Source organism: Oncorhynchus masou, chromosome 3, assembly GCF_036934945.1.
Source record: "Oncorhynchus masou masou isolate Uvic2021 chromosome 3, UVic_Omas_1.1, whole genome shotgun sequence".
In the NCBI taxonomy this organism is placed as follows: Eukaryota; Metazoa; Chordata; class Actinopteri; order Salmoniformes; family Salmonidae; genus Oncorhynchus; species Oncorhynchus masou.
The window spans coordinates 47,961,984-47,977,220 of NC_088214.1; the positions used below are offsets into that span (position 1 = coordinate 47,961,984).

Sequence of the window (15,237 nt, forward strand, 5' to 3'; positions counted from 1 at the left end):
ATGATCTGGCAACAGCGCTGGTGGACATTCCTGCAGTCAGCACGCCAATTGCATGCTCCCTCAAAACTTGAGACATTTGTGGTATTGTGTTGTATGACAAAACCTCACATTTTAGAGTGGCCTTTTATTGTCACTGGCACAAGGTGTACCTGTGTAATGATCATGCTATTTAATCAGCTTCTTGATATGAAACACCTGCCAGGTGGATCGATTATCTTGGTAAAGGAGAAATGCTGACTAACAGGGATGGAAACACATTAGTGTACAACAGTTGAGAGAAATAATATGTTTGTGCATATGGAACATTTCTGGGATCTTTTATTTCAGCTCACGAAACAAGGGGCCAAGACTTTTGCGTTTATACTTTTGTTCAGTATGTTTAAAATGTTTGTTATTCTAGTAAGGTTAGAAATGTCAGGCTGATAGTGGCACATGTCTGATTGACAGCTTGACAGTGATCCTATATAGGCCCTCAGTAGAGTGTTCACTCATTGTAGGCAGAAACAACCTTTTTACTGGCAAAACATGATCTTCATAGTGCTGCTATCAGAAACTCTATCACCAGGGTATAAAAACCTACACATGAAAACTGCATCTGACACTAGGGTTACTTACAGCCTCAAATACCCCAATGCCAGTGTTACACTTCTCTTATCCCACAGCTGACATCCCGCTTCTGACACCAATGTTACATGTTGTCCCAGATCCCAATTCTGACACCAATGATGATGGCATTGCAATAGGTTAGTCAGTGATATGTCACCGGCTAGTCAAGACCCTTATACAGAGGTCAAAATCCCACTTCTGACACCAGTAAAGACTTGCATTTCAAAGTGTAGTACTTAACAATAACATAAAAAAACATGTAACACATATGGAATAATGTAATAACCCCAAAAAATGGTGGTATACAGAATATAGCCCTATTTGGTAAAAGACCAAGTCCATATTATGGCAAGAACAGCTCAAATAAGCAAAGAGAACAGTCCATCATTACTTTAAGACATGAAGGTCAGTTAATCCAGAACATTTCAAGAACTTTGAAAGTTTCTTCAAGTGCAGTCACAAAAACCATCAAGCGCTATGATGAAACTAGCTCTAATGAGGACTGCCACAGGAAAGGAAAACCCAGAGTTACCTCTGCTGCAGAGGATAAGTTCAATAGAGTTACCAGCCTCGGAAGCTGGTAATTAACTGCACCTCAGATTGCAGTACAAATAAATGCTTCACAGAGTTAAAGTAACAGACACATCTCAACATCATCTGTTCAGAGGAGACTGCTTGAATAAGTTCTTCATGACCAAATTGCTGCAAAGAAATCACTACTAAAGGACACCAATAATAAGAAGAGACTTACTTGGGCCAAGAAACACGAGCAATGGACATTAGACCAGTGGAAGTCTGTCCTTTGGTCTGGAGTCCAAATGTTAGATTTTTGGTTCTAACCGCCGTGTCTTTGTGAGACGCAGAGTAGGTGAACGGATCATCTCCACATGTGTGGTTCTCGCCGTGAAGCATGGAGGAGGAAGTGTGATGATGTGGGGGTGCTTTGCTGGTGACACTGTCTGTGATATATTTAGAATTCAAGGCACAATTAACCAGCATGGCTGCCACAGCATTCTGCAGCGATATGCCATCCCATGTAGTTTGTGCTTAGTGGGACAATCACTTGTTTTTCAACAGGACAATGACTTGAAACATACCTCCAGGCTGTGTAAGGGCTATTTCACCAAGAAGGAGAGTGATGGAGTGCTGCTTCAGATGACCTGGCCTGACCTCAACCAAATTGAGATGTTTTGGGATGAGTTGGACCGCATAGTGAAGGAAACGCAGCCAACGAGTGCTCAGCGTATGTGGGAAAAAAATTAAATAATAATAAATAAAGAAACCCTTAAATGAGTAGGGATGTCCAAACTGTTGACTGGTAGTGTATATATATGTACAGTGGGGCAAAAAGTATTTAGTCAGCCACCAATTGTGCAAGTTCTCCCACTTAAAAAGATGAGAGGCCTGTAATTTTCATCATAGGTACACTTCAACTATGACAGACAAAATGAGGAAGAAAATCCAGATAATCACATTGTAGGATTTTTGATGAATTTATTTGCAAATTATGGTGGAAAATAAGTATTTGGTCACCTACAAACAAGCAAGATTTCTGGCTCTCACAGACCTGTAACTTCTTCTTTAAGAGGCTCCTCTGTCCTCCACTCGTTACCTGTATTAATGGCACCTGTTTGAACTTGATATCAGTATAAAAGACATCTGTCCACAACCTCAAACAGTCACACTCCAAACTCCACTATGGCCAAGACCAAAGAGCTGTCAAAGGACACCAGAAACAAATTTGTAGACCTGCACCAGCCTGGGAAGACTGAATCTGCAATAGGTAAGCAGCTAGGTTTGAAAAAAATCAACTATGGGAGTAATTATTAGGAAATGGAAGACATACAAGACCACTTACAATCTCCCTCGATCTGGGGCTCCACGCAAGATCTCACCCCGTGGGGTCAAAATGATCACAAGAACAGTGATCAAAAATCCCAGAACCACACGGGGGAACCTAGTGAATGACCTGCAGAGAGCTGGGACCAAAGTAACAAAGCCTACCATCAGTAACACACTACGTCGCCAGGGACTCAAATCCTGCAGTGCCAGACGTGTCCCCCTGCTTAAGCCAATACATGTCCAGGCCCGTCTGAAGTTTGCTAGAGAGCATTTTGATGATCCAGAAGAAGATTGGGAGAATGTCATATGGTCAGATGAAACCAAAATGTAACTTTTTGGTAAAAACTCAACTTGTCGTGTTTGGAGGACAAAGAATACTGAGTTGCATCCAAAGAACACCATACCTACTGTGAAGCATGGGGGTAGAAACATCATGCTTTGGGGCTGTTTTTCTGCAAAGGAAAGAATGAATGGGGCCATGTATCATGAGATTTTGAGTGAAAACCTCCTTCCATCAACAAGGGCATTGACGATGAAACGTGGCTGGGTATTTCAGCATGACAATGATCCCAAACAAACCGCCCGGGCAACGAAGGAGTGGCTTCGTAAGAAGCATTTCAATGTCCTGGAGTGGCCTAGCCAGTCTCCAGATCTCAACCCTATATAAAATCTTTGGAGGGAGTTGAAAGTCCGTGTTGCCCAGCAACAGCCCCAAAACATAACTGCTCTAGAGGAGATCTGCATGGAGGAATGGGCAAAAATATCAGCAACAGTGTGTGAAAACCTTGTGAAGACTTACAGAAAACTTTTGACCTCTGTCTTTGCCAACAAGGGTATTTAACAAAGTATTGAGATAAACTTTTGTTATTGACCAAATACTTATTTTCCACTATAATTTGCAAATAAATTCATTAAAAGTCCAACAATATGATGTTCTGGATTTTTTTTCTCATTTTGTCTGTCATAGTTGAAGTGTACCTATGATGAAAATTACAGGCCTCTCTCATCTTTTTAAGTGGGAGAACTTGCGCAATTGGTGGCTGACTTAATACTTTTTTTGGACCACTGTATATACTTTCCCATTTGAGTGAAGAACAGAAACAGGGTGTCCTTCATCAGCAGTTGATTGTATTATTTGGCACACAAAAGTAAAATGCATTCTGTGTTGCAACTGCAACTGCAGACTATTGTGGTATTTTGGACTCAGTAATTGCAAAATAACTGCAGTTACACTACAAAATTACTGCAATCTTTTTTCGCAATTGGAAAAACCTAATTTAAGCATAAATTCCACATCGCTAGAGATTGTTTTTCCTTCTCAATACTTGAATCATCCAAGAGCATTTATTTTCTGTAGATTGTTTGAGGACTCTAAATGTGGCAGGTTAATGCATAATAAACCATTGGAACTGAATGCAATCACTCTAAGAGTGAACACTCTCTCCTCTCTCTCATAACTATGTGGTAAATCAAAATTATAGCTTTTTCACAGTGCCTTACCGAAATAGAACAATAACTGTCTGGCAGGCCACCGGATTAGGACTGACTCAAAACAACACGTGCTTCAATAAATTCAAATTGACGTCGTTTCATTTCACAGCTCTGACCTTTATCATTAAGCTGATGTTGTCTGTTGCTTTGACAACCGTGGAGATGGGCAGCACAGGTGAGCAAAGGCTTCTATAATCAGGCATGAAAGTGCCGGCGGTGTCACCTTTCAGAGTTTGCGGGAGCTATAAAAAGTGCTTACTGAAATAAGACCGAGCAGCTGACTGAGAGCACAGCACACTGATGATGAATTCAAATCTCTCAACCCTCTTTGCTGTGTGCACCTCAGCAAAGCAGACACCGAGGGAAGATATAGCCCACCGTGGGTCATATCTGTAAGAAGCCCCTTTTGAAGGTTTTCAAAGCCGTGCATGGACAAAAACAGGAAGCCTGCACAGTCTGTATAAGATACCTCAGGTGACAGTATATATTGGATAACGCAGATTTTGAGTTATATTGTCGATAGTCATGGATCAGCCATTAATCCACATTCACTAAAGAGTTTTCCCAGGATATAGGCTGTCCATCTAGTTAGGATCAGCAAGGATTGCATTGAGAATGGAGCCATTCCTGTACCACATGCACACCGTAGTTTATGTTTAGTTTATATTTACACTGACAAACTGCAACTTTGACCTCTCACCACACAGAGGACTTGAGTCTACATCAAGTTAGTGATTTAATTTGAACTGTAGATGAGATTGGCATGCGGTTATGGGTGCTTGCAAGTTCTAGCAAAGAGTCACTGAGGTACTGAAGTTCACTCTGTCTAGACGTTTGTGAAGATTGAACATTATGAACAACAGCCTACTGTCCTTTCACGAAGACAGTGAAGTGATATTGTTTTGATTAATACAGGTGGCATTAGGCCTTTATTAATACAAAAAGAAAACAATCATGAATATATGCGATGCTGCTTGCACGTGTCACATACCACAATGCATATCAATGACAATTGTTGTTTTCCATCAATATAGCATACCCATTCGACTTTCATCAATCCTATTTTTATCTGACAATAGCAGGCCACAGGGGAGGTTTTTGGAGATCCAGTTGCCAGTTTTGATTCAATTGGTCTAAACATCAGGCTACATTGTCTAAATTAAATAAGAGGTTGATTTAGAACGCAAACGTACTTCTTCTTCTTCTTCTGCATAGTTACACAGATTAATGAGAATTTCAATACAAAATACGCTAATGTCCTTTTATCGAAAGTATATGTATCACTACACAGAAAACAAACAAATAAACAAAATAATAATGAATACAAGGATGTGCCTTATTGCAGGATACAATCCCAGAATCAATGTAGCTGGTTAATTTGCTAAGAACAGCGACAATGCCTGGATGGTGAACTCAAGAAAACATGGGCACTTTTAGGAAATATTTGGCATTAATATATTAACATACACGTTTCTTTGTGGTTGAACGTGAATTACTGTAGGTCTACAAGTTAGCCCACAGATATGTGAGCACAGCAGAATGTACATTGCCCTTTGGATAGTTGATGCCATTATTAGCATAACAAATGAAAGCAATGCACCTCTCGTTGATCAAAAGAAGGGCATAAACATGCTGTAAACTGTATTCAGAAAAAAATGACTTTGAAATATTAGGTTGCTTTGTAATCTTTATACACCTTTTCTGTCAAAGTCCTTATATTGTTGCACAGAATTACATCCGTGCTCAAAACCTTCTAGTGCCATAAATGATCTAAACCTTCTACATATATATATATATATATATTCTATATATTCTAATAAATAAATGTTACAGGTACCCCTAAAGCCATTTACATGACTTAATGCTTTCCTCAAATATATATTTTAATTTTCCTAACACTAGTACACTACACAATCATACACACTACGATCTAGTTATCTTCAGACCAAATTCAATTCACAGCCCATAGTTCAGTTGAAAGATGACATTTAACTCTCAAGCTTTGCATGACCTCTTGTAATAGAAATGCATTTTATTCCAGGCTAAATAGTTAGTGTGCTTTTCGACCATATGGATACATTTTGATTCAACATAATCTTCAACTGTTATTACGATGCGTCTGCTTGTTAATGGCTAAATTAAAAGTTACCTACTGCATCTTGTCTGTAACCTTGCCATTGAACCCATTGTAACCAACTGGCCAATCCTTGTTGGATTTTGAAACTCACAGAACCCAATCTGTCATTCATATGTATATACAGTAGTTTTATATCTGTATAGCTTGACTTTTTCAAACTCTTCAGAGGCCAGCTGAGATCTGTGTTGACCAATATCATGATTACGGTTATGCTATGTACAACATTTTACATTCGGATTCAAGATCAATATCATACGCAAACTTCCTCAACCTTCAGAATCACCTCAAAGGTACCTTGCAATCTCTCTTTTCTCCTTTCAGTTAAACTCTTTTCCCATTAATTTCTAACTTGCGAGCATTTTTTCTTGACTAGTCAAAGAAATCGATTAGCAACCAAACATCTGGGAACAATTTGTTTTTGTGTGTACTTAACTGTAACGCCAAAAGCAACATAGCAGTTCATGTACAGTAGTTACCAATGTGCCCAATACTTATGTACTGTTGCCCCAAACAACCCCTGACCTGAATTCATCCCAATATGTCTTTCCATGTTAATGTTACATTTTACACATTTCTCTGTGTTCTTGTGTGAATGTGTCCACGTACATTTTACAACCCATATCGTTAAAAATCATTCCAAAGTTGAAAATAATAACAGCCCATTTCAATGACACGTGACAGCGGGTCACTAACCTACCAACATCTGACTCCCCAGAAACACATTCAGGTCAGTCACAGAACTTTTTCCTCTGTCGACTGGTCAGTACCAGTCAAAAGTGTGGACACACCTACTCATTCAAGGATTTTTCTTTATCTTTACTATTTTCTACATTGTAGAATAATAGTGAAGACATCAAAACTATGGAATAACACATATTGAATCATGTAGTAACCAAAAAAGTGTTAAACAAATCAAAATATATATTTGAGATTCTTCAAAGTAGCCACCCTTTTCCTTGATGACAGCTTTGCACACTCCGGGCATTCTCTCAACCACTTTCACATAATTTATATATGTTATTTCATTGTTTCGATGTCTTCACTATTATTCTACAATGTAGAAAATTGTAAAAAATAAAGAAAAACCTTTGAATGAATAGTCGTGTCCAAACTTTTGGCTGGTACTGCATATTCAACAGAAGTATCTCTTTGATTTTTAAACGGATTGATAATGTAAATTGTCTGTCGTCAATGTTGATTCGTCACAGACCATCTCTCTTGAAAGACACCGCAAGCTCTCTTCCTACCCGGCTTCACTTCCTATTTTGGTGACTTCTCGTTGTGTTGCGGCAACATGCTGGAGATCTACTTCCTGTCGTATTCGTCCTCCTTGCCCTCTTCCACTGCCTCCACAGTGAATTTCCCTACCTCCCCTATCCGGATGGCGGCCGGCTCCTCCACGGGACCCTCCCTCTTGGTTTCCCTTTCCGTTACAACCTCCGTGTAGGTTACTACTGGGGTTTTACTGACTTCCGGGCTTTTTCTTCCCTTGGCTGGGGTCACCGCCTCATCGACCTCCTCGTCAGCCTCAGCTCCCTCCTGGCCCTCGGCCACGGTCCTCTCCTTCTTCAGCTTGATGCGGAAGGACTCCTTGGTGGGGGCCTTCTTGGCGATGTTCTCCTTCAGCCTCTCGCCAGAGTGCTTGATGCGCTCGCTGGCCTGGTGCATCTTCTCCCGTCTTTCGGGGGGCACCATTTTCTCGCCCATGTTGTGGAACTTGGTGCCCAAGTTGTCCTTGGTCTTGGTCATGGTCTCCTTGGAGAAGGCCTGCTTGATGCTTTCAATGCCCTTCATGCCTGACGCCTTCAAGCGGGCAGTTCTGGATCCTCCTTCAGTCTCGTCCACTGTCATGTATTCCTCATCTGAGGAGATGTCCCCGGGGACATCGTAGGTGTCTGGCTCGATCACCAACCCCTCCATACCAACAGCTCCTTTTGGGGTCTTTGTCACGGCCACCGAAGGGATCTCATGTTCCCCCTAAAGAAAGGCAAATGTACAAATGAATAAAGTACAATAATATGGGTTGGCTTCTTAAGTTATAATGTTTCTACAGGGATCACAGAGGTTGGTGGAAAGATCAGTTTCTCAAAGATAACCTGAACCACACTGTGTATCATTACAGTCCGCAAGATATGGACATCTCTGAGTGGGTGTTCTCAGCAAATAACTCAGACAACTTAGCCCACAACATGAGAAACGTGTGAGAAACGTGATCAATGATAAACCCAAGAATAGTATCGAAAGATGTGCCATTAACGAGTACTTCCAACAACCCTTTTAGTGTTAAAACGTACATTACTAGCACTAAGTGCTGAATCTCCCTCTCTATCATGCATTCCTAAAAAGTGGTAGTGACCTCCCTTCTGATGACTGGGCAACCTGCTGGGTTCTGCAGGTGACTTTGAGTCTGAGACCCAATGAATTCTGAGCCACCTCCAACAATCACTCTCATGAATCAAGAGGGCGAGTCATCTGAACATGCCCAGACTCTGTGATTGACACAACAATTACACCACCAGGGAATGTGGGCCAGCATATTTTTTCATTTTCATACGTGATGTTGCCCGGCAATAATAATAGATTATTGGCCGACCGACATGGCAACCACCCATAAGATGACAGTCACTGGATAACGACAGCTTGACTGCGACAACAAAGACCTTGCTGCTATACAGAATATACATTATTTTGACAAATATGTTGTTACTTTGTGTTTGTTAATTCTAGCTTGGAATGAAAGTTTGGCTGTACATGCCCAATATCTATCCTCAAAACAATGCCACCCTCACAAAATCTACAGCCATTTATCTGTGTCCTATTACTGGCCCATACTGGCACCAATAAGGTCAGATTTCAACATGAATAAAGAAGCATCGACCGCACACCCTCCGTTGACAGAAGCACAAGCCCAATGTGGTTGTGACCAATGACTGTCATCTGAGCTGTTGTGTCACATTTGTCAGTCTTGCCATGCTTTGCCACTGGCAATGACTGTCTCTATAACAAACATCGCTTGCTTCCTAACTAAAGTTAAATGGCCATTGCAGCCATTGCTGCGTCAGAGGCAAAAGCACTATATTAGGAGATCTCTGCCCTGCTCGCCAGGCCCTCAGAATAACCGACAGCAAATCAGTCATCTGGAAATCCAACACTCAGACTGTCCTATTCAGGCAAGAGGGAAATGAAACCCCTCCTAGGGATCATCACAGAGGAAAGATTCACTAATCATTTTTAGTTTTATTTTAAAATGTAGTAAAACTATCATCTTCAGAAGCCATGTTTTAATGTTTTAATTTAACTCCAGAGACTGACAGGCATTGGTACTAATGGCCATTCACAATTAGCCTCAAATATTTCCATGAAAAGCTAGTCAGTCATATATAATGATTTGCCATTAAAATGTTTCTTTGACCTTACTGATATTAGCCTATACAAACGCATTGCATAACAGATTCACTAGATGGAACAACACATAGTTCCCTCCAAAAAGTGTCTGTCCCATATCTGAGATATAAGAAAGTTTTTTTTAAACTTGTATTTAACCACTTATTTTTGGCACTCAACAGTCTTCATATACAGTACCAGTCAAAAGTTTGTACACACCTGCTCATTCAAAGATGTAAAAAAAAAATTACATTATTTTTTACATGGTATAATAATAGTGAAGACGTAAAAAATATGAAATAACACATATGGAATCATGAGTGTGCAAAGCTGTCATCAAGGGTGACTACTATAATCTCAAATATAAAATACATTTTGATTTGTTTAACACTTTTTTGGTTACTACATGATTCCATATGTGTTATTTCATCGTTTTGATGTCTTCACTATTATTCTACAATGTAAAAACTAAAGAATAAGTAGGTTTTGACTGTTTTGACTGGTAATGTATACTTCCATTCATTTTTTCAACTGGTACGGGGGCCCCTCAAATGAGTCTTGTTTAGTTTAAAAGGCTAATTGATCATTACAAAACTCATTTGAAATTATGTTAGCACAGCTGACAGCTGTTGTTCTGATTAAAGAAGCAATAAAACTGGCCTTTAGACTAGTTGAGTATCTGGAGCATCAGCATTTGTGGGTTCAATTACAGGCTCAAAATGGCCAGAAACAAATAACTTTCTTCTGAAACTTGTCTGTCTATTCTTGTTCTGAGAAATTAAGGCTATTCCATGCGAGAAATTGCCAAGAAACTGAACAGCTCGTACAACGCTGTGTACTACTCCCTTCACAGAACAGCGTAAACTGGCTCTCACCAGAATATAAATAGGAGTGGGAGGCCCCGGTACACAACTGAGCAAGAGGACAAGTACATTAGACTGTCTAGTTTGAGAAACAGACACCTCACAAGTCCTCAATTGACAGCTTCATTAAATATTACCCTCAAAACACCAGTCTCAACATCAACAGTGAAGAGGCGACTCCGGGATGCTGGCCTTCTAGGCAGAGTTCCTCTGTCCAGTGTCTGTGTTATTTTACTCATCTTAATCTTTTCTTGTTATTGGCCAGTCTGTGATATAGCTTTTTCTTTGCAACTCCACCCAGAAGGCCAGCATCCCGGAGTCGCCTCTTCAATGTTGACGTTGAGACTGGTGTTTTGCAGGATGTCTCTTGGTCTGACAAACACAGCTCTGTCACCTTTCACTGCAGATGTAGAAGTGCGACATTGGTGGATGCAGTGGATTGAGATGCATCCAATGCTTAAACTGACAGATTTTGGGGTGGATTTTCTATTGCGCTAATTAGATGTACACCGGGACATCAACTTCAGGGGGATTTAAAGCAATGGTGTTTCAAATGCCATGACTTATCTGAGAGCTAAAAGCCCCATTCAAAATGTTGGTCTTTCCAACATTGATCGCTACAGGGGAAATCACTACCGTCTTCATTCTTTTACAATAAATACATGTGACACCCACTGACTGCTGATATCGCTTTCTCGTTAGCCTAGTAAGAGGTTGCCCCAAAGCAGGGTCACGTGATTGGCAGACCCTCATTCTTCAGATTGGCCCTAACAGTCTGCTGCCACATAAGAAGGCAGTTTATCGTGTCCCCATTGGCAGCGGGGAGCATACCATGCTCCCAGAATAGGACTCTCTGTCACGGCCACACAGCAGCTGCTTCTTTCAGTGGAAAGCACACAGAGCTTTCATTGCCCCCGGAAGTCCCTTTAACGGGAGCTATATGTCCTATTAATACAGAAAGTTTGAAGTGTCTTTTAGGCTACCTAGTATCTATTTTCATCAAAGTCATATACTATAACTTCACTCATGCCAATGTCTTAGAGTGGGGCATGATTTTTTCCTGACTGTCCCTATGCTCTTAACTGCTAGGCTACCTGGCAGTAGTACTCGAAGGCCCTTAAATGGTACCCATTTCTCAATGCATCTAACTCGTACTTATCAGAGTCAGCGCTTTCATTTGTTTCTGTCTTGAAATTGCTCTAATATCTACCAAAAAAAGATGTGAACCCTCTCTAATTCGCTTGAACTGTATCTAATAGCCAGCGACTTAAAACTGACCTAGTACAGTATATCTTCACTGACTTGCACCACTGGCCAATAAATGGACTTGCTCAGATGATAGTTCTCTGATGCATCATTAATACTTTACACACACATGGTATCAATTGTTTATAGAGCATCGTGGAGGTATATTAGACCACTGAGCATAGTTTTGTTGCAACTTCTGGTACACCCATTGTGTACAATACTCACCTGCTCTGCATGAGTGCATTTGCATATTCTCCGGTCAGAACCTGTCCGAACTTGTTGTACGCATTAGCATATCTCCCCCCTGGCGCACCTTTGCCTGTTGTTTCAATACTAAACATACGTTTGTACACGTGTGCGTTCATACAACAGTAAGCACCTTATCCTATTTTGTGTCATGTTGTTTGCTATTTTAGCACACAGGGTTAAATTATTTTCTATTACTCATTGAAGCCTCATGCCCTGTAATTGGTATCTGTACAGAGAATGTGTACAGTGTTAACTCCTTTACTGTAACCGCGGACATGCAAGGTCTTATTTCTATAGGCTTTATGGTATCCTCTTTCGTTCATGTGCTCATGTACTTTTCCCCATTAGTTCTGTAACTTGTGTGCTAATCACAATGGAGAATTGCTAGCTGTTGCTCATCAGTTTTTGAAGTGGCCCTCTTGGCCCTTTGGCCTGTGTATCATTAGCCCTACATCCTTGTGGAAGCTTTTCAGTTACTGTTTCCTTATGTAACCTAACGGTGCATTCTACAGCTGATTGTGAATGTTATCAGTTAGTATTATTGCAGTTTATCATAGGACTTCATGGTAATATTGTATCATTGCATCCTGGTATTGCTTACATACTCTCTTTATTCTGTTATTTCAGAAAACCACAAATCATTATTGGAACTGGAGTTGCTGATATCTTTTGTCACCGAAGATTGAGGCCAGCTTTTTTTGACTAGCAACATTTAGTGAACGCACACCCCACACTCATTTTTACAGTGCATTTTTTGAGTACCCAGTTCATATTTACCTGATAAATGATGACCCGGAACTTGTTTCTGGTCAGCAGCTCCTCCTGTGTGGTCTCCACCTTCTTGACACGCAAGTTCTGCTTCTCCACCCGCGTGCGCACCTCCTTGACATTGGAGCTGACCTTACGCGTCTTCTGGAGCAACTTCTCCACGGTGCCACTGGTGGTGGTGTGGTCTTTGGCTAGCTTCAGGACATCACCCTGGATGGTCTTGATGTTGGTCTCCAGGTCCAGTTGCTGCTCCTCCATGCGCTGCTGGCCAGCCTGGACGTTGTCGATGATGCCTGCCACACGCTCCAGCAGCGACAGGATGGTCAGGGCGCTGATGGGATTGCCCGCATCATCCTCCACCCCCAGCACCTCCAGCTTGTCCTGCACGCCGGCCATGCGGTACTTTGACTGATCCATGGAAGCGTTCCTCGAACAGCGATAGGGAAACTTGGATGTTGGGTGAAGAAGCCGAGTAAACAACACTGAAGTGCTGAATCTTTGATGCAAGTGCAGAGAACTTGAGGATATCTGGTTGGACGTGGGTTTATTTGGCTAGCTCCAAGACCATTGAGGTACCACCGACTAAGAGACCAGAGACGTGACTACCTACCACAGTGACCCAACTCAGGTCTGGTGCAAAAGAAGGAAGCAGACTTCTCCTACCCTTTTAGAATAGGCTGCAGGATCAAGAGTGGAACTACAAAACAAGCGCCCAGAGGGCAGGAGATAGACTGAAAGGGGTGTGGCATAGCCAGTTCGCACCACATAGATATAAATACTATTTTGGTAAGGTGACACTGACATTTTGGGAAGATGCAAAGCAGGGGGATGGATGGAAATCCCCCTCTGGCCCACTCTGATACTCCCCGATTAATTTATAATTTTACATTCAACAAGTGGTTGAAAGGATCTATCTGGGCATCGCTTGACGATGCAGCTGTATGTCAAATTCTGACTCATTTGTAGTGACATGGAAAGACAACGCTTTGGTCATCTGCCTTGAGTGCCCATCCCAGGAATGTTGAGAGGAGTAAACATAGTAGAGCTGCCCTTTTTGAGTTCCCCAGAGCAGCAAAGTCCACACATTGAGTGGCAGTGAGATCAGGAGCCATTTATATTGTCTACCAGCAACATTGTACTGCTGTGAGTGTCAAAGTGGCGCCATATCGGAATTATGAGCAATGAGCAGCTGCTGAAGTGAGGTACTTGTGTGTTACTTACTGTTCCCTTATTGATTTGTTCATGTGCTGAAATCCATATTGTGTGTTGTTGCAAATCACTTATTTAATCTAGATTATTTGTTTTCAATATTGCAATGAACACCAAATCACAATGAACAACCTTATCCTATACTTGGCAAATTACTTAGCAAATGGGAAATCTTGGTGAATGGGGAATCCTTTAAGTATACAATACCACCAAATGAGAGTTTCTGTATATGACAACATTTCCTCCACTGTCTGGTGCATTGTTCTATAATTCCATCTAAATTCCTGTGGCAGCAAAGCCCTGACAATAATAAACAGTAGCACTTTTGTCCTGCCGCTGCACCACCTGATCTCCTTACTATCCCAACTCTTCCTATGCTTCATTATATGTAGTCCCCGTTTCCATGGAGGTCCAGCTTCCATTGATTTCTTCTCAGAATATTAAGAGGTCCGATAGTCACGGCCTTGCTACCTCCCGAAACCAGTGGGCTGAGACTGCCTTGAGGATCAACCTCCCTTTCCCAATCAGGGTCTGGTCCCATTTACTCCCATCCCCTTGGGGAGTGTGCCGGGGGGGCTGCTGAATCGCCTCAACTGATGCCAGCAGCTGCTTCTGCTCTTGAAAATCCTCACCCCCACCACAGCGTCTCCACTGTCTATAATTACATGGCAGCATAGGGGCTGAGCCAGTGAGCCTACCACCCCCTGAATCTCCCCTTCCATATTAGAGTACCCCTCCACCACCCTTCCGAAATGTATGCCCACGCATTGGTTTATTTTCACGACCTCTGACCTCTGCTCCCATTCTGGGCTTCTGCAAATGAGTAGTTTTTAATTAGATTCGAGTGCCAATTAATGATCAAATCCCCCTCCCGCTGTGGTCGGAACTACAAATGAATGGTGGGGGGGTTTCTGATGACATCGCTGGAGGCCATGTTCATCCTTGTACACAAAACATCCCTTCTGGGTTGTGTTCAGCACCCGGGTCATGTTCAGTATGCACGAAATGTAAGAAAACAGTCCCAAACAGAGAAAAACTGGGATGCACTCTCTGAACTTTTATTTTCCTTTGCAAAACTAAAAGATGACACCCAGAGTTCTTTTGTGCCTCTGTGGGGGTAGCACACTGATTTGTAGCCTGTATCTGTATTGACCAGAACAACAGGAGATCAACCTTAGTCTATTGTGTATGTGTGCAAACAGGGAAGAAGAGTCTCTGGTGGGCAGTCACATGGGTAGAGAGAAGGTCATCTCATTCATCTCTGTCAATGCTACCATTCTATCATACACATGCACAAACACACACAAACAAACACGCATACACAAACAAACACCCATGCACAAACTCCAAATGCATGCATTCACACCAATTGCACAGCACATTTGCTTAACACATTAAACACATTTGCTCTCAATCTAACTCATATGCTAACATGCATAC

The 15,237-nt window shown here is 41.7% G+C and overlaps 1 protein-coding gene across 1 annotated transcript; it reads right to left on the minus strand.

Moving 5' to 3' along the window:
- Window positions 1-5,457: 5,457 nt before the first annotated feature.
- cavin4a (caveolae associated protein 4a) lies at window positions 5,458-13,288 on the minus strand. Its single transcript, XM_064942971.1, has 2 exons — window positions 12,598-13,288; window positions 5,458-8,053 (listed from the first exon to the last, which is right to left on the minus strand). Exons 1-2 carry the CDS (start codon window positions 13,003-13,005, stop codon window positions 7,382-7,384), a joined length of 1,080 nt encoding a protein of 359 aa, XP_064799043.1. The 5' UTR covers window positions 13,006-13,288; the 3' UTR covers window positions 5,458-7,381.
- Between the last annotated feature and the right edge of the window lie 1,949 nt (window positions 13,289-15,237).

What these genes read in the sequence shown, in the direction of transcription:
- cavin4a (XM_064942971.1), bottom strand. Translation starts at nt 13,005, where the DNA reads ATGGATCAGTCAAAGTACCGCATGGCCGGCGTGCAGGACAAGCTGGAG. An exon ending in TCCGGGTCATCATTTATCAG is followed by an intron (nt 8,054 to 12,597) that starts GTAAATATGAAC and finishes GCCTTTCTTTAG; the next exon opens with GGGGAACATGAGATCCCTTC.